The 23,752-nt window shown below is 60.0% G+C and overlaps 5 protein-coding genes across 5 annotated transcripts; 4 read left to right on the forward strand and 1 right to left on the reverse strand.

Annotated features, from left to right (window-relative positions):
• Nucleotides 1-433: 433 nt before the first annotated feature.
• KANK3 (KN motif and ankyrin repeat domains 3) lies at nt 434-5,879 on the forward strand. Its single transcript, XM_086477726.1, has 10 exons — nt 434-470; nt 760-2,475; nt 2,709-2,808; nt 2,937-3,143; nt 3,690-3,777; nt 4,160-4,379; nt 4,714-4,856; nt 5,151-5,351; nt 5,445-5,543; nt 5,823-5,879. The coding sequence occupies exons 1-10, from the start codon at nt 434-436 to the stop codon at nt 5,877-5,879; spliced, it is 2,868 nt and encodes a 955-aa protein (XP_086333852.1).
• Nucleotides 5,880-9,135: 3,256 nt separating this feature from the next.
• RPS28 (ribosomal protein S28) lies at nt 9,136-9,757 on the reverse strand. The gene is made up of 4 exons (XM_086477765.1): nt 9,719-9,757; nt 9,580-9,627; nt 9,368-9,494; nt 9,136-9,266 (listed from the first exon to the last, which is right to left on the reverse strand). Exons 1-3 carry the CDS (start codon nt 9,755-9,757, stop codon nt 9,372-9,374), a joined length of 210 nt encoding a protein of 69 aa, XP_086333891.1. The 3' UTR covers nt 9,136-9,266; nt 9,368-9,371.
• Nucleotides 9,758-9,883: 126 nt separating this feature from the next.
• NDUFA7 (NADH:ubiquinone oxidoreductase subunit A7) lies at nt 9,884-10,888 on the forward strand. Its single transcript, XM_086477764.1, has 4 exons — nt 9,884-9,934; nt 10,084-10,133; nt 10,219-10,368; nt 10,673-10,888. Exons 1-4 carry the CDS (start codon nt 9,884-9,886, stop codon nt 10,767-10,769), a joined length of 348 nt encoding a protein of 115 aa, XP_086333890.1. The 3' UTR covers nt 10,770-10,888.
• Nucleotides 10,889-11,427: 539 nt separating this feature from the next.
• CD320 (CD320 molecule) lies at nt 11,428-14,743 on the forward strand. The gene is made up of 5 exons (XM_086477727.1): nt 11,428-11,521; nt 11,728-11,933; nt 12,894-12,939; nt 13,280-13,428; nt 14,204-14,743. The coding sequence occupies exons 1-4, from the start codon at nt 11,428-11,430 to the stop codon at nt 13,423-13,425; spliced, it is 492 nt and encodes a 163-aa protein (XP_086333853.1). The 3' UTR covers nt 13,426-13,428; nt 14,204-14,743.
• A 3,128-nt stretch (nt 14,744-17,871) lies between these two features.
• LOC104350859 (potassium voltage-gated channel subfamily V member 2-like) lies at nt 17,872-20,800 on the forward strand. Its single transcript, XM_009956806.2, has 2 exons — nt 17,872-19,122; nt 20,528-20,800. The coding sequence occupies exons 1-2, from the start codon at nt 17,872-17,874 to the stop codon at nt 20,798-20,800; spliced, it is 1,524 nt and encodes a 507-aa protein (XP_009955108.1).
• Nucleotides 20,801-23,752: the final 2,952 nt, after the last annotated feature.

Genomic DNA, 23,752 nt, shown 5'->3' on the forward strand with positions numbered 1-23,752 from the left:
TGAGAATCACACCCATAAAGGCTGCAGCCTCTCTTTTTTTTTTTTTTTCCCCTCCAGCCTGCTGCCCCAGTGCAGCTGAGCTCTGAGTCATGGCTCTGCACCCTCGGAGCTGGCAGCCTGACCGCCGCGGCCGTCCCAGCCCGGCTGTGAAGCATTCCTTAAATGTACAAACAATCCCCAGCCCTGCTGGCAGCTCCGCACTCGCCGCCCGGCCGCAGGCTCGAGCTTCAGCCCCGCGGCACCAGGGCTGGAGGGAGGCGAAGGGAGCCCGGCGGATGGCGAGGGGTGGCCGCGGGGTGCTCCCCGGGTGGGGGGCGGGGGTTTGCAGCCATGTGGGTCTCACTAGCCCCCCAGTTTGTGGGGTTTTGCCAGACGTGGCCCTGTTGTTGTTGCAGGTTGATGGTCCCCTGGTCAGCAGCATCCCAGGGAGAAGATGTCTCAGCCTGCACCACTGAACCAGAACCTCCCAGGTAAAGGGACCGGGGTCGTCACGGGGCAGGGACGGCGGAAGGAGCATAAGGGGTGTGGCAGGGCTGAGCTGTCCCATCCCAGTGGGTTTCCTCACCCCAGCACAGAGCGGGTGCCCTGTGACACCTACCGGCACCAAGGGTGCTGAGGATGGGCCGTCCGCTGGGCCCACTGCCAGCAGCATCACGGTGGGGAGGGAGGCTGCAGGCTTCAAATCCCAGTATAACCCAGTTGGAAAAACTTTCCTGCCTCCACCAGGTCCCTGCCTAACTATACCTGCTCCTCTTGCAGATCTCGGGGGCCCGTTCTTGTTCCGGGACCAGGACGATGGGGAGAAGAGCTCGTATTCAGTGGAAACGCCCTACGGCTTCCTCCTGGATCTTGATTTCCTGAAATATGTCGATGACATCGAAAGTGGCCAAACGCTCAAGAAAGTTCCGCTGCCTCGCAGGGCGAAAGGGGCCCGGCAGCCACCCGGCGCCCTGCGCAGCCCCAGCAGCCATGCCAGTGCATGGACCTCCACCGAGTCCCTCGCCTCCACGGCCAGCGAGGAGGGCAGGACCACTCTGCTGCTGTCCCCGCACGGCCGGGCATCCCTGGAGCCCCTGAGCAAGCCAACCTCCCACCCCATCTCGCCGCCGCTGCCAGTGCGGCTGCTCCCGCCACCCACCCGCAAGTCCCTTGTGCGAAACCCGCGGGTGGAGAAGACCTTGCTGGAGACAAGCAGGAGGCTGGAGCAGGAGCAGGGCCATTTGCAGGATATTGGTGGTCCCACTCGCGGTGGCCCACTGGGCACCACGAGTCAGCCGCCCCCCTGGGTGCTGGTGGGCACCGAGGGCCAGGTGGGCTGGGGACGGGCGAGCCCCTGCAGCTCAGGGCGCAGCACGCCAGCGGCGGGGCTCAGCGCTGCCCCGCTGCAGCACGTGCGGGAGCAGATGGCCGCAGCCCTGCGGCAGCTCCGGGACCTGGAGGAGCAGGTGAAAACCATCCCCCTCCTGGAGACACAAATCTGCGAGCTGAAAAGGGAGAAGGCAAAGCTGATGGAGAAGCTGTCGGCAGAGCCTGGTGAGGCTTTGGGCCCCTCCCCTGGCTCCGAGGTGGTGGCAGGGGGCGAGGAGCTGCCCCGAGCAGGGCTGGAGAGTGAAGCAGAACCAGCAAAGGGGCGAGCAAGCAAGATTGCGGAGCTGAGGAAGCTGACGGAGAAGCTGGCCGTGCCGGAGCGGGGTGGCAGGGCTTGGCCGGGCAGAAGCCCCAGGGCTGCCGAGAGGCCGTGCCGCTCCGTGGCGGTGGGCGAGGACCGGGCCATGACCGATGCTGTCTTCTACTACCAGTCGCAGCGGGAGGGCAGCAAGGTGCCGGGCAGCGGGACGAGGGAGCGCAGGGACGCGGCCGTCTGGGTGCTGGAGTCCTCGCTGGGGCTGGCCAGCGAGGCGACGCAGGAGCTGGAGCTGCTGCAGCAGACGGTGGGGCACCAGAAGGAGGTGATCGCCCTGATGGAGGGGCACCTGCGGGAGGCCACGCGGGAGCTGGAGGAGCTGCGGCTGGAGGTGTGCGCCCGCCGGCCCCACGGGCGGGTGGACAAGGAGGTGACGGCCAAGCCGCAGGTGGCCGAGGCGCTGGTGGAGGCGGTGGTGGTGACGCAGAGCCGGGCAGCCGGAGACCCTCTGGAGACGGCAGAGGCAGGCGTGGAGTGCTGCCCGCCGACCACCTGCGTGGGGGTGGGCTGCTGCCCTGACAGGCGGGACATGGCGGTTGGACCCGATTTGGCCGCCAGCTGTGAAGACAAGGGCAGCCAGACCGACGTGGGCAGCACCATCCCGGCGGGCGAGGAGATGGAGCTCAGCGCGGGCAAAGCCCGGAGCAGCCCCTCGGCGCAGGGAGCAGGAGCAATGGGGGGGACGTGCCAGGGCAGCTTGTCCCCCAGGCCAGCCGTGACAGAGATGACACCCAGCAGCCAGGACCCGTCCCCAGCGCAGGATGGCGGAGCTGCCCCGAGCCCTGCGGCTGGTGAGTCAGTGCCGGGGATGACACCAGGGTCTGGGCTGGGATGTTCCTGCAGGGTGGGAGAGGGTGGCCGTGTTGGGGACAGCGCCTGCAGGGCCAACAGTACCTGTGTCACAGCAGCTGCCTGTGCTCTGCCCATGTCCCCTCCATGCCCGCCCTGGGGTTTGGCAGGTTTGGGGCAGCCCCAGGGGGGGCTCCTGCTTGCTGGCCCCTGACACCCATCTCTCTACCTGCAGGAGCCCTGAAGTCCATCATGAAGAAGCGGGATGGCCCCCCCCGGAGCGAGGCCGAGGGCAGCAAGAAGAGCCTGCAGTTTGTGGGCGTGCTGAATGGGGAGTACGTGCGGAGGGGCTCCTGCCACCCCCCTGGGCCAGCCCTGGCCCCCAGCATCCCATCCTGGGCTGGGGGCCTGGAGGGGACCAGCCAGGTGCCACGTTGCCACTGAGCATCCTCCCTCCATGCAGGTATGAGAGCACATCCAGCGAGGAGGAAGAGGAGGAGGAGGAAGGAGACAGCTCCTCCGAGAAGGCTTCGGCTGACAGCTCCGACAGCGAGGAGCAGGGGGACACCGAAACCTCGGATGAGGAAGCTGGGGAAGGCGAGTGTGAGCCAGGACAGGAGTGCGAGGGGGCCAACGTGACCCTGCCAGAGCCCCCTGAAGTGAAGGAGAAGTAAGTGCCAAAGGGGAAGGCTCCCCCACCCCATGCAGCTGGGAGCCAACGGGCTGGCACTGGCCCTACCAACTCTGGGTGTCTGCCCCAGTTTCAGTGCAGCTGATGCAAAAAACACATTCAGCTCCTGCAGAAATAATTTGGCAGGAAAAAAAATCCTTCCAGCTTCTTGGGTCTGCTAAAGAAAGGATGAGACTGAGGCCCCAGATGCTTCTTTGCTGGAGAACATAGTTTGGAGGGGGACAAAAAAACCTGACAGCCCTTAATGGCATTTTTCAACAAAAGGAAAAGATTTGGCCTAAAAATGGGTAAATCATGCCTGAGCACATCCATATAAGGCTCGGTTCAGCAGGGGTTTGCAGAGGCTGAAGCTGCCAGGGTGCAACTACCGGGCTGGATGTTGCACCACGGGGAGCTCATGGAGGCTCGCAGGCATCAGGGAGAGGGGCAAAACCTCCACAGGGGGGACTCGGGGTGCTCCTTGCCGGTGCAGTTTTGGTGGGGTGATGCAGGCCTGCGTCGCAGACATGCTCATGCTCTCCCCAGGTTTGAGCTGAGCCCCAGGATGCGGGAGGCCTGTCTTATCGTCAAGACTCACCTGGGCCACCCTGGTGCCACCAAGAGCAAAGAGGTGGTGAGTGGGGTGCTGCGGGTGGGATGGCTCACCCAGCCCCTGCCAGGGTCCTCCGCTGGGGCTGGCCCTCCCCAAAGACGGGACAGCAAAGCCCAGCTCAGCGCCTTCCCCTCCAAACACAGCCCTTTGTTCCAAGGCTTTGTCTCAGATACCCCAAAACCCGTGTGGGCTCAGCTCAGGCCATCCCAGCATGGTTTTGGGGTTTCAGGGTCCTGTCTTCACCCAGTCCCCTCTGGAGCAGGATTTCTGCTCCCTGCGGGGGCCAGCAGCAGAGGGGTGGGTGCAGGTTGGGTGCTGGGGGGTGTGGGGAGGGGGGTGTGGGGCTGTGCAGAGGCTCAGGAGGAGCCATGGCCCCCAGCTCAGCCCTGCTTGCCACCCGCAGCTCGCCAGCAGCAGCCTGGTCCTACAGGAGTGGTTCCGTCTGTCCAGCCAGAAGTCGTCCATCCCTGACACGGTCGCCAACCACCTCCTGGCCTTTGCCGAGGTCTCGCCGGCTCTCCTGGCCCACGTGGTGAACCTGGCAGATGGGAACGGCAACACAGCCTTGCACTACAGCGTTTCCCACTCCAACTTCCACATCGTGCAGCTGCTGCTGGACACGGGTCAGTGCCCCCCACCCCCAGAAATGTCCCCCTGCCACCATCCCGCTCTGTACCCTGGGTCACAGCCTGGCTGTGCCAGGCACGGGGGAAAAGTGCCATCAGCAGACAGGCAGAGAGAGCCGCCCTGGGCTGTGTCTGGAGGTCTGGGCAGCCACCCCAGCCTTTTGGGAGCCCAGATTTGATGGGGGGGGGGCATCAGCAAGGCTGTGCCCGCGGGGCTGTGGGATGGCTTGCAGCGCCCTGGGCAGGGAGGGAGCCAGGCACACGGCTCCATCCATGCCTCCCACCAGCCCCGCAGCACCCTGAGCCCCCCCTGCTCTGCCCATCCCTGCAGGGGTCTGTAACGTGGACCATCAGAACAAAGCTGGCTACACGGCTCTCATGCTGGCAGCGCTGGCAGCCGTTGAGCAGGAGGACGACATGAATGTGGTCAGGAGGCTCTTCAGCATGGGCAACGTCAATGCCAAGGCCAGCCAGGTTGGTGCAGGCTGGGGGCCACCATGTCCTGAGCCTCCCCCTCCCCCTCGTGCAGCTGCCAGGGCCACCCTCAGCTCCTCCAACGGCAGGGCTATGGCTCCGAAACCTGGAGGGCAGCACATTAGGAGCTCCTTCTGCCTGGCTCTCAGGTCTCACCCACACCTCAGCTCCAGCCAGGGAGGTGCTGAGACCACGAGGGCACAGGGGACAGCAGCGGTCCCTCCCCAGGGCAGTGGGAAGGGCGGGTGGCACAGCCAGGGCGGGAGCACCCTGGCAATACCCCTCGCATCGCAGGCTGGCCAGACAGCGCTGATGCTGGCCGTCAGCCACGGCCGGCAGGAGATGGTGGAAGCCCTGCTCGCCTGCGGAGCCGACGTGAACCTGCAGGACGAGGAGGGCTCGACGGCGCTGATGTGCGCCTGCGAGCACGGCCGCGTCGAGACGGTGAAGCTGCTGCTGGCTCAGCCCACCTGCAACATCTCCATCGTGGACAGCGTAAGCGTCTGCCGCTGGGGCCCAGGAACGCTTGCCCCCCCCCCCATGTCCTGTCCCCAAACCTCTTCCCAAGTGCTCGCCCTTCCTTTTCAGGACGGTAACAACGCCGTAGCCATCGCGCTGGAGGCCGGCCACAGCAACATCGCCGTGCTCCTCTACGCCCACCTCAATGGCACGAAGGCGCAGCTGCCGGTGAGTCCTGCAGCCCCCTGCCAGCTCCTGCCCCTCACAAGGGCCGTGGAGGTGGCACCGCACGACCGGCTCAGCTGCCCGGTGGGCAGGTGGCCCTGTGAGGGGGAACAGGGCTGTGACACAGACAGTGATCCCCAGGAAGGGGCTGCAGGGGGGAGAGCTGAGCATCCCAGGTGCCACACGCTCAGTGCATCTTCAGGGAACCAGCCTGGCTGGCCCTGACCAGGAGGTCCCTGGAGGGGTCTCTGGTGACATTTTCTGACTCTGCTTTCTCTGCAGCAGGGGACATCACTGACAGCCACCAAGAGCCCCGGGAACCCAAAGAAACCCATTTAGAATGACGCTGGGATCCAGCCTTGGGCCAGCTGGCCACCATCAGCACTGGGCTGTAATTTATGTCCCCTCGCCTGCCACCCCCGTGGGCCGAACGGTTCTCTGCGGCTGCAGATGCTTTAATCCTCCTGTCACTAGAGCAGGCACCGTCCCTGGGCCTCACTCGCCTGTCTCCACTGCTGGAAGCGGCCCACGCACAGCCACCTCGCTCCACCAAGTGACAGAGGAGCCAAGCATCAAGTGACCTCGGAGTGGGAAACACAGCGAGCAGAAGCCCCCTCCTCTCTGCTCCCCATCAGCCCTGCTCCCCGCCATGTCGGCCGGAGCTGCGCCGCCTCCAAGCCCTCTGCACGCCGTTAACTCACTGGAACAGCTGAAAACCAACCCGGCAGAACCAGCACCTGGTTTCTGCCCTCTCTTAGCCAGCTCCTGGCAGCTCCGGGAATGCAGCAGAGGCGGTGACGGGGAGCAGGGCTGCAGGAGGGCTGCGCGGCGCCGGTGGGGAAGCGGTGCTTCGAGTCCTGCGCAGAGACGGGAGAGGGGACACAAACCAGCTGGTTAACCCTGCCTCGGACACGGGCTGGGAGCACTTCCAGACTGCAATACTTGCCCTTCTTTTCTGGCATTTCCTTTCCCAGCCGAGATCTGAATTTCTTTCTAGCACATGCACACAAAGCAAAACAAAGTATATATTGCTTAGTCAAGGGATGGAGTAATCACTCAGCCGTTTGATTTGCTCAATGGGAGCAAAACTTCTGGGCGCTCGGGGCTGCAGCCAAGCTGACAGAAGGGGGCCAAGAGCCGTGAACATATTTAGGGACTGAGACTGCCCAGCTGATACCCCACACAGGGAGCAGGGACCTTTTCCCCAGGGAAAGAGAGCCATTTCCTCAACATTTCCCGGTTTAAACAGTCTCATAGCCACTGACTGTGACACAACCAGAGCCCCCACCCAAATCCCTCCCAAAGAGGGGGAAAGCAGCTGAGGATAGCTCCAGGAAAAAAAAAAGATCGGCCAGAAGAGCTCAGGGAGCCAAGGGCCTGCAGAGATGGACGCGTATGTCAGAGGACGTGTGTGCGAGCGTGCGTGCACCAGGCAGGGTGGGAACGGACAAGGTAAGGACTAAGGACCGGGAGAAAAAAAGAAAAAGGCTTTTGCATGTGAAGCCGGCTCCGCTCTGAATCCTTCACGTAGGTGACACGTGTTGCAGCCCCCATTTCTGCTCCTTGGCCCAGCCTCCCCCACCATCACTCCTGCCCCACCCAGGCCTGGTCTGAGCCATCCTGCAAACTGGGAAATGCTGGGAAACACACCCCAAGAACTTGTTCTGGGCAACACGCTGCTGTCCTCACAGTGGGCCCGTTTCAGCTTTGCACTGACGGTAATATACAGCTCACGGCCACTCTCTAGTACGCTACTTTATGTATTCCATAGCCACTGCTTTGGTCTCACAGGTTTGTTTACTGATATTTTAATACTGATGTTTATTTTTAAGAATGAAATAAAATTTAAAGTAAAATTATTTTGAAATATTACAGTGACCATCAGCAGTCTCCTGCCTCCTTGCCTGGCTCAAGATAAAACCCTCCAAACAGCTTCAGCAGAGGCACAGCCCAGCACAGCCCTCGCCCTGAGCAGTTCTGTCATTCCCTGCAAGTTTATGGCCTGGCTACATCCATCAGTCTGGTTTTCTTCCAGCTGAACTGTCCCAGTCGGGTACCGTGGTGTCTTCTGGCCTGTTGCACTTCAGTGGACCAAGCGGGACGCTGGGAGCAGACACAGCCCTTCGCTACCCTGGGTTCACTCTGGTGCTCTGATACTAAGCTGTATTTTTGAAGGGCAATTACCCGATTGAGAGCGGGGATGCAAAGTCACACCCCTCCCTGCCACGAGGCCAAGGGCCACATCGACCCCACAGGGGTATGTGGGAAGGGCTACAGCTGCTCTGAGCCACCCCCACAAGTTTATCTCTGTCTGGCCACCAACTCACAGCTGATGCCTCCTGTCTCGGTCCCTCAGCACACCCAGGGCTGGCAGCCGCCAGAGTAAACACTCCTTGGTCATTGCTAAAGCTGTGCAGGGAACAAACAGCAGCCAGAGAAGTAAACTCCAAGGTGAACTTCTCACACCCATCGCTAGTTCCCAGAGCTCTGCTGCGTCACACAAACCAGGACAGTGCGGGCTCACGCAACACTCTGAAACTGAACCACCACCAAAGAGAACGAAGAACTGGATCAAGCAACAGCATGAGCACATGTTGACAAGGGCTTTCTCCAGAGCACAAAATCTACCTCAGGCTGCCCACGAGCTCACCAGGGCACAACTAACACTCACAGGTGAAGAAAAAAAAACGCACACACACTCTTTCAACACCAGCCCTAACAGCAATCCTCACTATCTGCCCGAGTTTGTTGATTTGAACATCTATTCCAGACAGTGTTCTCCTCAGCTTTAGGATACTGAAACCCTCAGTCCCACCTGCCACTGAAGTGCCTTAATCCAGCTCAGGACATTGAAGGATGAAGAACATTCCCATCAGAGGCCACAGGATCAGCAGCTGCGGACCTGACTCTGTTCCAACACACCACAAACCAGCATCGCTCTATTACCAGATGGAAAATACCAGTATTTAAAAAACAGCCCTTGAACTGTGACATTTTCAGGCTCATTCCTAACCCTTTCAGCCTTACTTTTACTTTATGGAATAGCCTAAACCAATAAATCTTTCTAGCTAATTGTGTGGTGGAAGTGAAAGCTGAGGAAGAAAATAGGAGATCGATTTCTTCTCTGAGACGAGAGACAAGCACTCACTCTCTGTGGGCGACTGCCAGGGAAGGCAGCAAGTAGGTGTATTTATAGCAGCATTTACAGAATAACTTACTGAGGACAGAAAGACAGAAGCAGCAGGCTGTTGCTTTGCAAGCTGGTACAAAGCTTGACTTTCAACTTGTAATCCAATTCCACAGAAGTTCAGTGAGTTTAGCAGTGCCACTTCACCGGTTACACACAGAAAAATGCTCACTAGGAACATTGGCATTAAGGCTGCTGTCATCAAAACAGACATTTTTGTTTCAAGTGACAGGTTAATAAAAATGTCAAAACAGCGGAATATTATGATGTAGGCATTACTTTTAACCCAGTAACAAGCCGGGTGTGCTTTTGTCCCTCGGCTGAACCCAACAGCAAAAGGCAGGCGCGCCAGTCCTGTGCCAACCCAGAGCACTCACACATCCAATAAGCGAGACCCAGGCCAGGGGCTACTGGAAAAACCCTTTATTGCAGTAACGCAGCCGTACGCCCCTCTCCGTCCCTGCCGCCCGTCGGGCCGCGCAGACGCCAACCGACCGCTGCGAGCAAACGCCGCCCGGCTCCATTCTGTGACCCGTCACCTGAAACACAGCAGCGGAGGCCGCGCCGGTTGAGAGACCGGCGAGCTCCGCCGGCGCGGGGAGGCCGCCGAGGCCGAGCGCTCCGCAGGCCCCGGGCTCACCGGCTCAGCGCAGCCGCCGCGCCTCCCGCTCCGACTCCAGCAGGGTGAGGACATCGCCTTCGCGCACCGGCCCCTTCACGTTACGGATGATGGAGCGGCTCGTATCGTCCATGAACTCCACGCGCACCTACGGGACAAAATGGCGTCAGCCGGGCCCGGCGGCACCGCTCCAGGCCCAGGCCCAGGCCCAGGCCCAGGCCCGGCCCGCTCACCTGCGTGCACTGCCCCTGCGAACCGGTCCGGCCCAGCACCTTGGTCACCTGCGGGGACAGAGCAGAGGGGCGGGTCAGCGCACGGCCACGGCCACAGCCCCGACCCCGTTCCCGGCCCCCCCGGCCCGGCGCCCCCCACCCTGGCCAGCTTGATGGGCTGCACGCGGCTCGTGTCCATGGCGGGCGCAGGAAAGGGGTGGGGCCTCCCCTCGCCGCCTTATATAGCGCCGAGGCTCGCGAGACCCAGCGTGCCCCGCGCGCTCCCGCCACGCCCCCCCCCCCCTTGTCCTTCACCGCGGCCAAGATGGCGACGGCCACTCGCATCATCCAGCGCCTCCGCAACTTCTTGGCGGGGGTAAGCGGGAGCCCGGCCGCCAGCGCCGCCGCGGGCACCACCGGGCGCTGCGCAGCCCCGTGGTCCGCCGCCCTACGGGCTCGGAGCAGCAGCCCGCGGGGGTGCGCAGCGCCCGGCTCGGCGTGAGACGCTCTCGCCTTGCCTTGCAGCGGGACCTCCAGGCCAAGCTGGCGCTGCGCTACACGGAGATCTCCAAGAGGTACCGGGGGGGGGGGGGGTTTCGGTGTGAGGGTTGGGCTTCGTCGGCCGCCACTGACGTTCTGGATCCGTTATCTTTTGTCCAGAACCCAGCCGCCGCCGCGGCTCCCGGTGGGCCCCAGTCACAAGTTCGCCAATAACTATTACTGTGGCCGGGACGGACGCCGCGAGTCTCTCCCGCCCATCGTGGTGGCGGCGGGGCAGAAAACCCTCGCTGCGGGGGCTGAAGCCGGCAGGTGGGTGTGAGCTGGGCGGTCCCGCGGCTGCCGCTTGGGCAGGGTTAAAGCTTGTTTGATCGACACCAGAAACGTGGAATTCTTCCGGTAAACGATATTGGGTTTCCCAGGTTGGTAGGAGAATGTTGAAGTAATTACTTTATGTGACGTTGAGGTAATTAGTTTGAGTGTCTCTTGAATAAGGGAGGTAGCTGGAAGTTGACTTCGCAAACCCTCTCTAGCACTGATAAAACCTGATTAAACCCGAGCCTGATTCCCACAGCGGTGCTAAAGCCTCTTCTCTCTCTCCCTTTCTCCACCCTAGCTCAGGCTCTGCAGTGGCAACAGCTGAAAAAAAACCAGTGACACCAGGACCAGCCCTGAAGAAGTGGGAAATTTCCACAGACCAGCCCTACTTGTGAGAAATGAACCCGCCGAGGCTGGACGGGCGGGTCCCGGTGCGCCAGGAGGCAGCACGCGAACGGGAGGCCCCCGGTGCGTTTCGCTGCCGATGCACGAATAATAAATGTATTTAAGGCTGCGATTCTCTCCCCCTCCCCTTTTCTGTCTGAATTAAGGGTTTGGGCGTAAGGCTTTCGCACAGGGACAGAGCGCACGCGTTTCAGGGGATCTGTAAGCTGCAGCTGAGATACCGCTGAAGGACAAGGCTGAATAAAACGCACCCCGGCCAAAAATGCCGGTTTTTCATTTCGTTGCCCCGATTCCGCCGTAAGGGACCCGACTCCAGCCGCCGCCGCTCCCACGCGCCCGCCAGCCCGGCCAGGCTGCCCCGCTGCAGCCCCGCGCCTTGCTGCCGCCCAGCCCCTCCCGGCGGCAGCAGGTGCCCGGGCCGGCGCCGCGGGGACCCGGCGGTCGCACAGCGGTCACGGCGCTCCCGCCGCCTGCCCCGGAGGTGCCTGGCGGGAGGGCGGGGCTTCCCCAAGGGCACGCGCCTGCGCCCGCCTTCCAGCGCAGTCCATTGGTGGAGGTCGTACCCAGGCGCGTGCGCCCTACCGGCGCGCGGCCGGCTTTATAACGCAGCGGCGGCGGCGGTGGCTCCCGCGGGTGGGGTCTTGCGGCATGGCGCGGGGGCCGCCGCTGCTGCTGCTGCTACTGCTGCTGTCGTCGCCGCCGCCGGTGCTGGTGTCGCCGCTGCTGCTGCCGCCAGGGAACGGTGAGCGGGGGGGGGGGGGGGGGGGGCGGGGCTGGACCGGGAGCGCGGGCGCCCGCACAGCGTTTCGATGGTGCCTATTGGCTCCCCGCGCACGCCCTTCGCTCTCATTGGCCGGTGCCCTAATACGCCCTGCGCGCGGGGCTCCCCTCAGCGAGGGGCGCGCGGGGGGTTCCCGCGGCTCCTCACCCCCTGCCCGCCCCCCGCAGCGTCCCTGCCCGGCTGCCCCCCGGGCCGCTTCCAGTGCGCGCCCAGCGCCGCCTGCTTCCCCCGGGAGTGGCGCTGCGATGGGCACCCCGACTGCGAGGACGAGGGGGACGAAGAGGGCTGCGGGACGGCGACCCCGGCGGAAACGAGTCCTGACGGCGCTTGGGTGACCCCTCCGTGGAGCCCGGCGGTGCTGCCCACCGGCAGCGCAGGTATAGGGCGGCGGCCGGCGGCACGGCCTCTCCGGTGGGGCGGGCAGCGGCGGGAAGAGCCGGAGCCGCGGCTGGCGGCGGCCGCACTCGGGGGGTGGTAAACCGGGCTGCAGCCCTTCCCCTCCGGGGCGGTGGCGGCCGTCGCGGCGTGCTTGGGCAGACTGAGCCCCACAGCGCCGGGCCCGCCTCCGGCTTCCCCCGGCGCAGACGGCGTTTCAACGCCCAGGGCTCCCTCGGGAAGCCCGTTTCAAGGACCTTCTTGCAGGACGTGTGCTTCTGGCGGCTTCCTTCCGACTAGCTGGGGACGTCGGAGTCTCTGCCCGCCCTTCTGAGCTCCTCTGGTCCCTGGGGACTGCTCAAGCCGAAGGGTAAAGGATGGGGGAAGCACTTCTGGGCCATACGGGCAGGATCAGAGCAGCAGATACCGGTATTTGTTATGCTGAAGGGTGCGTCTGCATCCCCGGGACGGTTTGTGTCTCCTGCTCTGCTCTGAGATGCCCTGGAGTTCCTTTGTCACAGAGCTGTTGGCTGGCTGAGGTGCTTGAAAGTGCTGTTCCAGCTCCCCTTACCCTGGGGGCTTCTGTGGCTCCTGGGAGCTGGAGCACTGTGGATGGGGAGAGGAGGCTGTATTTATTTGGATTTGCTGCCTGCACCCGTTCAGTTGGTAGGTGGGGAGATGAGCTGCATTTGGGTTGTACCTGGGGCTTCCCGGTGCTCTGAGAAGGTAGGATGCGGCAGCTACAGCTGGGAAACTCTCCAGCTTTCCCTGTTGCGCATTTCCAGTAGGAGCGCTAATCACGGTAACGGCAGATAAGGTTCTGCTTAGATTGAAAAAGGCCTGTTGGTGCTCTTGGGGTGAACTGGGAATTCATCCAGGTTTGGATTGGAGGCTGCTGTGAATGCTGCCGTAAGGTGAGTTGGAAGCCTGATGGATTTCTTGCTCTTTCCTTTCAGAGGCTCCAGCTGCGCCTCTGGGCTCCATGTGGATCTTGGATATTGCAGGTATGGGAGAGTCGGGTCTTGGTCCTGGCTTGGGCTGTAAATTGAGTGTCCTGATGGAGTTAATTCCAGACCTGTATCAGTAGCTGCCTTTGCTGGGCTGGGAGGGCGAGGGGAGGCCTTATGCTACAGCTTAATCATTCCTGTGACTTGGACGCCCTGTGTCCTTGGAAGGGCCATTCCATGCACTCTGGCACTAACTCCCCTCCTCTCTCTGTCCCTTATCCTTGAGGGAAGCTGCTGGTCTCTAGCTGTTGGCTAGTGCTGCTGAGCAGCAGAGCCCAGCAGGATGTCCCAACTGGGTGCAGTGAGGCGTTCTCTGCTGGTGCGCTCTCCTCTCTAGTGCTCCTGAGCATCCTGGTAGCTGTGGGTTCTGTTGCTGTGTGGAGCATGTCCAAAGCAAAACGCAGATCTGACCTCTTCAGTCTTGAAAAAGCATCCAGGGAACAGCTGATGCCGGACGAGAGCCAGGCAGGCTCATTTCTCTGAGGGGTAAGTTTCTTGCACCCCATGTGCTCTGTGCACGTGAGGAAGAAACACCTTCGTGCCCTGTGTTTCTAGCCTGTCCCCTCTGGGGGAGCTTCTCCCAGCTGCTCCTGCTGCTGGTCAGCCACGTGTTTGGGGTTTCAGTCTGCCCCGAAGCAGCAGAACTCTCCCCCTGTGGTGTATGAATTCACGGAGTCTGGAAGGTGGAGCAAGCAGAATCACTTTATTCAAGTCAGTTCTCTACTATATACAATTCTACACAGCTCCTTCCCTGCCTCAGCCCCTCGATTTGCCCACTCAGCTCAGTCCTTTGGATGTTTGCTTCTATTCTAAGCGCTATCTTGGTTCTGGTGAAGGTTGGTCTGCTCTGTGTGTCTGTTCCACCAGTTTCATATCAGAGTGAGCTGTTTGTTACTTGCAGCTGCAGCCGTTCCCCTTGAACTTTACAGACCTCTGGAATTCTACTCGTAGTTCTTTGTTTTCACACAAACTTGTACGCGATCACAGGCCTTATTGTGCTGAGCGTTCTGCACGTTTTCCGTATCCCCCTTGCCTTCCTTGCAATCAGGCACGAAGGGATGGTTGCAGAGCCTGGTCTGAGAAGGCGCTGGCTGCTTTTGATAGCGAGGTGCTGGTCTCTGTCCTTCCTCTGCTGCCAAGGACACTGAGCACTCATGCTAAGCTACTAATCTTCTGGTGTGGGTTTTCCTCCATTTAGCACAAACTGAAGTCAAACCAGGTTTTTGTCCAAAGGACTGTCAATAACCAGGTGTTTTTTCAGTTCTTGTAACAGGGGTCCTTGCCATGAGGTGATAAGATGGGACTAGCCTGGTCTTCCTCCTGCTCACCACAGAGGCTGACTGAATTGGACATGAGCTCTCAATCTGGGTTTTACACTGGGATGACAAGAGGATGCTCGTCTTGGATCGTGGGACTACTTTGGCTCTGTAAATAGCACAGGACCTTCCCTGGTGCTGTGAAATCAGCCCTCACAAAGTTGGTAGAAATTTCTTCATTGTTCTTGCCCCCAGGGGTTGTTAATGCTGACTCTCATCAGTGCGGCCTTGGACACAAACGTTTTATTCTCCAGGAAATGACATCGTGCTGTTCAACTGCTTCCTTCCACTTCCAGCCAAGAGACTTTTTCACCTGCCTCGCTCTTCCCCTGGGATTTTGTCAGGGAATAGGGGCTTTCCCATCCATGTCAGCAGGAGCTCACTGACTCCACATGGATCAGGCACCCACTCCATGTCTGCGCTGGCGTTTCGACACTGCGTGGTCCGACGTGCAGGAAGCTTTCGCTGCCAGCTCAGCCGCGGGGGGGCGGGGGGGAAGCTGAAACGCTCCTGTCTGCCCTGGCTGTGCTGGGCTACCGCCCGGAGCCAGCGCGGGACAAGCAGCTTCTTGGCACGCTCCCTCCCAGCGAGGAGCTCTGCCCTTCGTAGAACTGCGCTTTCCACCCCAGGTGCTTCTCTAACACTGCTAGTGGTGTCTTCCTTCAAACTGGTTTGACGCGAGTGGTGTCTCTCAAGGGTCTGTACTGGGACCAATACTATTTAATGTCTTCCTCAGTGGTGTGGATAGTGGGATCGAGTGGGGATGGCAGCAAGCTGAGGGGTGCAGTTGATTCGCTTGACGGAGGAGATGCCACCCAGAGGGACCTTCAGGCTGGAGGGTTGGGCCTGTGTGATCCTCATGAAGTTCAATAAGGCCAAGTGCCAGGTTCTGCACCTGGGTCAGGACAATCCCTGGAGAAGAGAAGGCTCCAGGGAGACCTTACTGTGTCTTTTCAATATACGAAGGGAGCTGGTAAGAAAGATGGAGAAAGACTTTCTACCAAGGCCTGTAGTGATAGGACAAGGGGTAATGGTTTCAAACTGAAACAGGGGAGATTTAGATTAGGTATTAGGAAGAAATTCTTCATTTTAAGGGTGGTGAGGCACTGGCACAGGTTGCCCGGAGAAACTGTGGCTGCCCCCTCCCTGGCTTTGAGCAACCTGGTCTGGTGGGAGGTGTCCCTGCCCATGGCAGGGGCTTGGAACTGGCTAGTCTTTAAGGTCCCTTCCAACCCAAACCATTCTGCAATTCTACGAGGTTTTCAGTGTTTGGCTTTTTGGTTTGTTTTGCTTTCAGCTTGAAGTAACTCATGTCTTGGATCAAACACTGAGCCTTGTGGCGTGGGCAGCTCTTTCTGACAGCTCCCTGCTCTACGCTTTTCAGAGCTGTCAGTGGCGGGAGGAGGTTACTGACCACGGGCTGTAGTTCAGCGTTGGCCACGTTCTCCTTGCACGAGTGTTCACAAAGTGCACAAAAGATAGAAAGCTGCTGCTCTCTGTGCCTTAAAGGGGAGAGTTTGCCTTGCCAAGCACACACCAGTCAGCAGCCTTCGAGCAGGGGTCTTCCACTCCTGGGCAGTGTGTGAGTGTGCTGCTGTACCGCACAGGAGAAACCCCTGCATGTGACACGGGGCACTGACTTACTCCAGGCTGCTGGTTTTAGTACCAAGAGGTCGCTGGCGAGGGTGCACACAGCCCCGCTTCTGTTCCCACAGGGACAGGTGGAGACAGCTGTTGGTGAATGACACAGGAGAATAAAGAACTTGAAACTAAGGAGTTTGAGATTTTTTTGGTTTTTCTTGAATTTGTGCATTTGCTTGAATTCTGTAGTCGGGAGGCCGGGGACTGCATCCCCTTGGGGTTGTCACATCCCAGGAAAGAGGATTCATGGTGGGTGGGCTGGCATAGGCAGGTAAAGCAAGTGCTGCTGTGCCTGAAGGGACTCCAGCCCATGTCCCCGTGACAGAAAGAATGAAATACAGGGAGCAGGGTGAGCGGAGGGGTGGAGACAAGAGAAGCGGCTGTCGCTGGCACCAGAGGTGCTGCTGCAGAGTAGAGGACAAGTGGGAAGCTTAGCCGGGAACGAGGTGAAAAACCCAAGTGCCTGAGCTTGTTCCCTCTTCACTAGAGCAAGTAAGGCAGTGGGGTGCCCGGCACATCAGGAAGGAGCTTCAGAAATCCCAGCAGGACAGGGCTGAGCTGGGGCTGATGGAAGTGCTTGTGCTGTCAGGGCTGTGTGGTAGAGGTCAGCTGTCACCAGCCTGTCCCAGCTCATCCTCTTAGCTGCTGAGCTGAGATGTGCTGCCCTGTTACGCGGGGCAGACCCCTTGCTCTGGAATGTGGAGCAAGGCCGGTGGGTAAACTCTGCAGTCGCAGCCTTTTCCCATGGCAAGACCTGCTGATCCCTGATCCCTGAGCTAGTGTTTCAGGCTTGAAAAACACATTTTTTGTGGGTCTTGTGCCAAAACTTGGGTCCGTGTTTGTGATGGCAATTTCCCTTCCTCTGACTGGTGCCAGAAGCATTTTTGTTGTCCTAATCCCCAGGCTCAAAGACTTCAATTGCGGTAGAGCCTGAGCTGCTTTTCAGCCTAGGAGCAGCTTTGTGCTCCAGGTCTCTGTATTTAATTAGCTCCGTTCATGGAAATCAATGTGATGTTTTACGTGCTGAGGCAGGGCTGTGTTCCAGAGTAAGACATCAAAGATTGGCCCATTTAGTCTTGGTTCCCTTGCAAATCCAAAAGATTTTTTCCTCCTCTTCAGTTCTTACAGTTCAGGGGAACTTTTACAGCAAACTTTGCGTTTCCAGTGTCCCATTCCATGTTCCTGCCCCTGCTTGGGGGAGGAACGGGGCTGAAGGCTGGTGCGATGAGCGGGTGGCACAGGGCGGCGGTGCAGGAGCAGCCGGTCGTGTTGGGGATCTGCTGGGGCCCTGCGTGGACGGTGAGGTGGTTCCTTCACCTCTTCCCCTGCAAATCTGCGTTGTGGGGTTTCGAGGGATAAGCTGGGAGCTAACAGCAGTTTCCCTCCGCCGGGCTGTGACAGGTAGCGGGGCGGCTGCGTTAGCACTGCTGTGCTCAACGAGCGACCGGCGCCAAGAGCAGCAGCTGCCGTGGGGGAACAAAACCGATACAAATCCTGCGTGTCTGCACCTTCCTGTGCCTGGCAAGGGAGGTCTTTCAAGGTTAAATGGAGGCAAGTTCATGCTCTTTTCAACTTGCTATCGTGGATGGCCTCCTTGGAAACAGGGTAGCGTGTGAGAAACGCAAAGAGCTAATAAGAACAGAATAAGGAAAAAGTGCAGAGCTGGAAATAGTTCCTTACATAAAGGGCTAGTGCTTCAATCTCATTATTGTCTTAAGGAGCGGACACTCAGCTGCCTCCGACTCCTACGATGCAAACTGCAATCTGATAAGCAATCGGCTTTGGGAACCTGGCAGGTGCCGCGTGGCGCCGTGACATGGCCAGTGCCCCTCAGGCAGCCGCTCACCACGGCTCCCCTGAGCTCCCAGCGCTTGTCCCGGTCTGCGGACACCTGGTGGGAGCGACCCCATGAAGCCAGAGCTGCTGTCCCACGGCCCGTAACGGGAATCGCTGCTTCGGCGGGTTCGGCACGATGAGGCAGCTGGGGACGAGGCGTGCAAGTCTCTCTGCCAGCCTGAAGATTGGGGATCGCCGGGGCCGCTGCCGGACACTGGAGGAAGAGGAGGTCTACATCCCGTTTGCACAGGACAGCCTGGTGAAGCAATGGAGCTCCATGCAGAACGTGACGGACCGAAACCAGGAGAAAAGCAAGACTCCCATCCAAAGGAACAAGTACTTGCTCAACATTAACGTGGGTGGCAAATTGTTCCAGATCGCTTACAAGGTAGCGGCCCAGTATCCCATCACCAGGCTGGGGAAGCTGGCCCTTTATACAGACCCGATGAAGAAGCTGCAGCTCTGCGATGACTACTCCGTGCAGAAGAATGAGTACTTCTTTGACAGAGATCCTGCCATTTTCCACTACATCTTCCACTTCTACCGCAGTGGGGTCCTGTGGATAATGGATGAGATGTGCCCCAGTAACTTTGTGGAGGAAATTGAGTACTGGGGAATCCATCTGAAATACTCCCAGCGCTGCTGCCGGATTCTGTTTGAGGAAAAACAAGACGAACTCAGTGAGTACCTGAAAATACAGAAGGAACTGGAAGCAGAACTCGAGCCCCTGGACTCAGCGAAACAGTTTGATGGCAAATTTCTGGGGTGGTTTCGGAAGATGATCTGGAACCTCATTGAGAACCCGTACTCTTCTGTCGCAGCTAAGATCATTGCTGTCATGTCGAGCGTCTTTGTGCTTATCTCCATCGTGGGCATGACACTGAGCACAGTGGAGGAGATGAAACACAAGACAGGGAAGATGTGGATGGAGCAGCTGGAGATGATCTGTGCCATCTTCTTCACCTCTGAATACCTCATGCGGCTCATATCCTCCTCCAGCTTGAAGAACTTTTTGCGGGCAGCATTCAATGCTGTAGACCTGGTGGCCATCCTGCCCTTCTACATCCAAATCCTCTTTGAAAATCTGGACGAAGGAGACACACTTTACCACGAGGAGTTGCACAAGGTGGAGAACGTGAGCAAGCTGGGCAAAGTCCTCAAGCTCATCAAGCTCATGAGGATCTTCCGCATCCTCAAGCTGGCGCGCCACTCCACCGGCCTCCGGGCCTTCGGCTTCACCATGCGCCAGTGCTACCAGCAGGTTTGCTGCCTCTTCCTCTTCATCGCCATGGGCGTCTTCACCTTCTCCGCTCTCATGCACTCGGTGGAACACGATGTCCCAGGCACCAACTTCACCAGTATCCCCTACGCATGGTGGTGGGCAGCGGTAAGGTGTGAGCACCTTCTTCCAGGGAGGGGCGTGGTGGGGCTCTGTGGGTAGATTCACCACTGGTGCTGACCAGGAGGAAGAAAAGGGCCCAGTCTTCCCACCAGCTCACTAACAGTGGGAAACCTAGAGCCCTGTGTGCTCTGAGAAAAAAAATCCGAGTTTGACTGAGCTCAGAGGCTCAAAAGCCAGTGCTGGGCTGGGATATGGGACAGACATGGTGGCCTGGGAAGCTCCAAGCCTGAGTTAGTGACAAGGGGGATGTGACTCAGCCTGGGCTTTATCTGTCGTGGGACCCAAGTGTTGGGTGGACATGGTTCAGACGCCACGGGCATGGGGACAGCCGCCTGGGACAGCCGGAGGCTCGTGCAGCGCCGCAGTCCCGATGGGCTCAGGAGGCGTGAGGGCGTCCGAGCTTGTAGGGCTGAGCCAGGGGATCCAGGGCTGCATGTGGGAGCCGAGGGAATGCGATCCCGCCATGCCTCAGCCCGTGTCCTGAGAGGGGACACAGATGGGGGTGTGCAGGAGCCCTTGTTTGCTGCCCTGCTCATGCTGGGAGCGTGCAGCGCTGCTGAGCCGAGCGCTGTAATAAACCCGGGATTACCTCCGAGAGGAGAGGCAGCTAAAGCACTGGAAAGCCGGGGGTTACGAGGGCATTTTGATTTACATAGGAAATGATCCCACAGCTCATTTCTGCTCTTATAATCCCCTTTGGCCACCACAGGCCACCTGCTTCAAGTTCATCCCTCCTCAAGGAAGTGCAAAATCACTTAGCAAAATCACCAGATTTGGGTGTTTAAATGCCACAGGCTGATCCTGGCCCTGGTCAGCATGGCTCCACACAAAGCCCAAACATCTCTGCCTCAGCTCTCGCCCCGGCCCTGTAGCCCTGCTTCCCTGCCATCCAAACGCGGCTCCTCCGGGTGCGTCACTGCGCAGCGCCTCTGTGGCCCTCGGAGGGGGTCTGGGAAGCTTCGTTCCTGTGTGACCAGTCAGTTTATGGCCAGGAAACATTGGAGCCACCGCTCCGCGGGGGCAGGAAGCTCCTGCAGACAGTCTGGCTGCTGGGGAAAGCTCCACTCGGTGATGTCCGGCTGCTTTTGAAGAGACACACGCGAAGATGAGGAGGGAGCAGGGAGGCTTGCCTCTGGTCTCCTGCTGGGGCCTCATCCAGCCATTTCCCTGGGCTCCCCAAGCCTGCCGGGTGCGGCCCGGGGAGCTGAGCGCTGGCCGTGCAGGCTGCCGGAGCAGGGACAGCCGAGCTGGCTGCAGCCACGGTGCGGTGCTGTTCCCGGGTGACACCCAGCTCCCACACAGGGGCAGAGGGAGGTGGGTCCCAGCACCGGCAGGTGGGGTCTGCTGGGCTTGCTCATGTAGGATTTTATCTTTTCCCTCCCTCGCCCAGGTCAGCCTCTCCACTGTGGGCTACGGAGACACTGTGCCCGACACAGTGCTCGGCAGGATGGTGGCGTTTGCCTGCATCTCCTTTGGCATCATCCTCAACGGCATGCCCATCTCCATCCTCTACAACAAGTTTTCTGACTACTATGCCAAGCTGAAGGCCCACGAGAACGAGACCAGCCACTCGCTCAAGCTCTCCAGGAGGATCCGCTTGAAGGAGCGAGTCCTGCGGAAGGTGTCGGAGTGCTGCAGAGCCGACCCCCGCTGTCGCCACTGACCACCGGCCCTTCACCCCCCCCCGGACACCCCCTCCACCGTGATTCATCCTGCCCTCCCTGGGCGTCCTGCTAGCAGGTCCTGTCCCCTCGGGAGGCTCCACAACTTGGGCACCGAGCAGCAGGTCACAGCAGTGTCTGGGGGGGTTCTGCTGTTGTACAGGTGCTGCTGCCACCTCGGGCTGGTTGGAGGGATGAAACATGCCCATGACTGTGGTGACCTTCCTCCGTGCTGTGTGCTGGACCCTGCTCTCCTGCAGGGCGGTCAGTAAAGGACCAGCTAAAGAGCGCGCTGTGCAGCCAAGGCAGGACGTCTGTCTGTGGTGGTCTGGGGCGTGGGGCGCCCCGAGGACACAGGGAGCGAGTGGTGGGACACACGGAGCTGAAATCCTTCACCTTTCTGAGGATGGTAGAAGTGGAGCCCCATGGTGAGCTGAAGCCCAGTGTGACACCTGCGCAGGCGCTGCTCTGCTCCCGGGTTGAGCAGGACAGACACTGCCTTCCCCTGCCAGGCAGTGGCCCGCGACCCCACGACTCCTTCCCAGCTGAGCAGACGTTCAGCCCGGGCTGAGTCCAGGGTAGGGATTTGGGTGAAAGCCCACAGCAAACACTGCAGCTGTGTGTCCTTCCAGCCAAACCCACTTTCCTTCCCGCTGCCCTGGGAGCCTGGGGGCACGGTCCTGGCTCGGGATGCTGCTGTGGTGGGACCCACAGGCATCCTGGGGGTGCAGAGCTGGTAGCCAGAACATCCCCAGGAGCAGGCATTTAATAAATCAGACCAAAACCATTCATTGTCCTGGATTATTGCCCAGCCACTTTGTATAATTCAGTGAACTGCTTGTAAGGTCAAGGGCACCTGGGTCGGGGCAATCCCAAGCACAGGTACAGGCTGGGCCATGGGTGGATTGAGACCAGCCCTGATGAGGACTTGGGCGTGTTGGCGGATGAAAAACTGGACATGAGCCAGCAATGTGCGCTCACAGCCCGGAAAGCCAGTCACATCCCAGGCTGCATCCAGAGCAGCGTGGCCAGCAGGTTGGGGGAGGGGATTCTGCCCATCTACTCTGCCCTGGTGAGACCCCACCTGCAGTGCTGTGTCCAGCTCTGGGGCCCTCAACATAGGAAAGACGTGGACCTGCTTGAGCGAGTCCAGAGGAGGCCATGAAGATGCTCAGGGGCTGGAGCAGCTCCCCTGTGAGGACAGGCTGAGAGAGGTGGGCTTGTTCAGCCTGGAGAAGAGAAGGCTCCGGGGGACCTTCTAGCGGCCTCCCAGTGCTTCAAGGGGGCCTACAGGAAAGGTGGGGAGGGACTCTTGATCAGAGGGTGTAGTGATAGGTTGAGGGGTGATGGATTCAAACTGAAAGGGGGGAGATTTAGATTACATGTCAGGAAGAAATTCTTCCCTGTGAGGGTGGTGAGGCCCTGGCACAGGCTGCCCAGAGCAGCCGTGGCTGCCCCCTCCCTGGCAGTGCTCAAGGCCAGGCTGGATGGGGCTGGGAGCAACCTGGTCTGGTGGGAGGTGTCCCTGCCCATGGCAGGGGGTTGGAACTGCAGGATCTGTAAGGTCCCTTCCAACCCAAACCGTTCAGTGCTTCATTCTATGATAATTCGGGGGTGAGGAGGGGACGTCTCCCCAGGGCTCACAACGACCTCTCCTGCCCATCAGTGGGAGGATGGGGCTCTCGTGGGATACAAGTGAGGCCGTCTGCGTGTTGGTTTGGGGGGAGGTGCCTGGCCCTGGGTGCACTGGAAGAGGAGCTGGGATCTGCATGTGCTGGGGATGCAGCGGATGGCTCTGCCCTCTGTTCACATGCTGGGGACAGTGCGGGGGGGGGGGGAACTGGGGGACATGTCTGGGGGGCACAGGGGAAGGATTTGCCCTCCAGTGTGGGACCGTATCTAGTCCGGGGGCTCCCAGGGGAGGATTCACCCTTCCCCTGGGTGGGATGGGGAGAGGGACCCCAGGCCGTGGGGCAGGCAGTGGTGGGGAAGGGCCAACAGCTGCTGCTGCTGCTGCTGCTTTCGGGTGAGTGGTGGGAGGAAGCTGATGCTCACCAGGCCAGGGTGGGATTTGGTCACCTGGAAGCTGGGCTTGGAGATGAAGAGCTGCCAGGGGGGGTGGGGTGGGGAGGGTGTCTTGGTTCTTGGTGTCAGCCTGGGGCCACGGTTAAGCTGCTGCTGTTGGAAACTGTTGGAAAGAGACTTGGGCAGCGGGGGGGGGGGTGGGGGGGGGGGGGGTGTGTCTGAGTTCTCTGGCAGGGACAGCCACACTCCCACTGAGTCCTGGACTGCGGGGGACAAGGGGGCTGTGCCAGCAGGTGTGAGATGGGGACCCCTGCCCTGACCCCCCAGCACCACCCTCTGTACATCTCCCCAGCACCGACCTGACTCCAGAGCATTGCTCAGCTCTGGCTTCCACCCCGTTTCTCTTCCAAGAATAACCTTCTCTCTGGGCATGGTGCAGCCTCCTCCAGCCATCTCCACCCAGCAGCATCGTCTCTGGACACATCTCCATCCCCCCTCAATCCCAGACCCTGTCACCGCATGCACCCCCATCACCTGCTTGGGGATCCCCCCCCCATTGCGGGCTGGCTGATGGATCCTGAGATCCTCCAGCTTCCAAGGACCGGGCCCAGGAACGAACCTCCCCCCCCCCCAGCAACGTCACCTCTCTGCTTGCACCAGCCCTCCCTGTGCCCGTGGGGTGTTTGCTCGCCCTCGGCCAGCCCCATCCCAGGCAGTGGGCCCAAGAGCAGCCCCTCAGAGAACAGCACTTTTAATCTCTGCTCTGAATTCTTTTTACAAGTCACAGCAATGCAGAAATGTACAGACATTTACAGGACACTGTACAGGTGGTTTCTGTCATATATTAGTGCTCTTGCTATATACATATAGTACAGCCTGCGGGAAGCCTCTGCACGGGCAACGAAACCTGCACCCCCGTGCAGGGCACC

The sequence above is a fragment of the Leptosomus discolor genome, chromosome 24 (genome assembly GCF_034619465.1).
Source record: "Leptosomus discolor isolate bLepDis1 chromosome 24, bLepDis1.hap2, whole genome shotgun sequence".
Classification (NCBI taxonomy): Eukaryota; Metazoa; Chordata; class Aves; order Leptosomiformes; family Leptosomidae; genus Leptosomus; species Leptosomus discolor.

Bases quoted from the DNA above. Each gene is read 5' to 3' on its own strand.
- KANK3 (XM_086477726.1), top strand. From the start codon at position 434: ATGTCTCAGCCTGCACCACTGAACCAGAACCTCCCAG. The intron at 2,809-2,936 runs GTACGTGCGGAG...CCCTCCATGCAG, and splicing joins GTGGGCGTGCTGAATGGGGA to GTATGAGAGCACATCCAGCG. The intron at 3,144-3,689 runs GTAAGTGCCAAA...TGCTCTCCCCAG, and splicing joins CCCCCTGAAGTGAAGGAGAA to GTTTGAGCTGAGCCCCAGGA.
- RPS28 (XM_086477765.1), bottom strand. From the start codon at position 9,757: ATGGACACGAGCCGCGTGCAGCCCATCAAGCTGGCCAGG. The intron at 9,628-9,718 runs GTGGGGGGCGCC...CTGTCCCCGCAG, and splicing joins AGCCCATCAAGCTGGCCAGG to GTGACCAAGGTGCTGGGCCG. The intron at 9,495-9,579 runs GTGAGCGGGCCG...TTTGTCCCGTAG, and splicing joins CGCAGGGGCAGTGCACGCAG to GTGCGCGTGGAGTTCATGGA.
- NDUFA7 (XM_086477764.1), top strand. From the start codon at position 9,884: ATGGCGACGGCCACTCGCATCATCCAGCGCCTCCGCAACTTCTTGGCG. The intron at 9,935-10,083 runs GTAAGCGGGAGC...CTTGCCTTGCAG, and splicing joins TCCGCAACTTCTTGGCGGGG to CGGGACCTCCAGGCCAAGCT. The intron at 10,134-10,218 runs GTACCGGGGGGG...TCTTTTGTCCAG, and splicing joins TACACGGAGATCTCCAAGAG to AACCCAGCCGCCGCCGCGGC.
- CD320 (XM_086477727.1), top strand. From the start codon at position 11,428: ATGGCGCGGGGGCCGCCGCTGCTGCTGCTGCTACTGCTGCTGTCGTCG. The intron at 11,522-11,727 runs GTGAGCGGGGGG...CGCCCCCCGCAG, and splicing joins GCTGCTGCCGCCAGGGAACG to CGTCCCTGCCCGGCTGCCCC. The intron at 12,940-13,279 runs GTATGGGAGAGT...TCTCCTCTCTAG, and splicing joins GTGGATCTTGGATATTGCAG to TGCTCCTGAGCATCCTGGTA.
- LOC104350859 (XM_009956806.2), top strand. From the start codon at position 17,872: ATGAGGCAGCTGGGGACGAGGCGTGCAAGTCTCTCTGCCAGCCTGAAG. The intron at 19,123-20,527 runs GTAAGGTGTGAG...TCCCTCGCCCAG, and splicing joins ACGCATGGTGGTGGGCAGCG to GTCAGCCTCTCCACTGTGGG.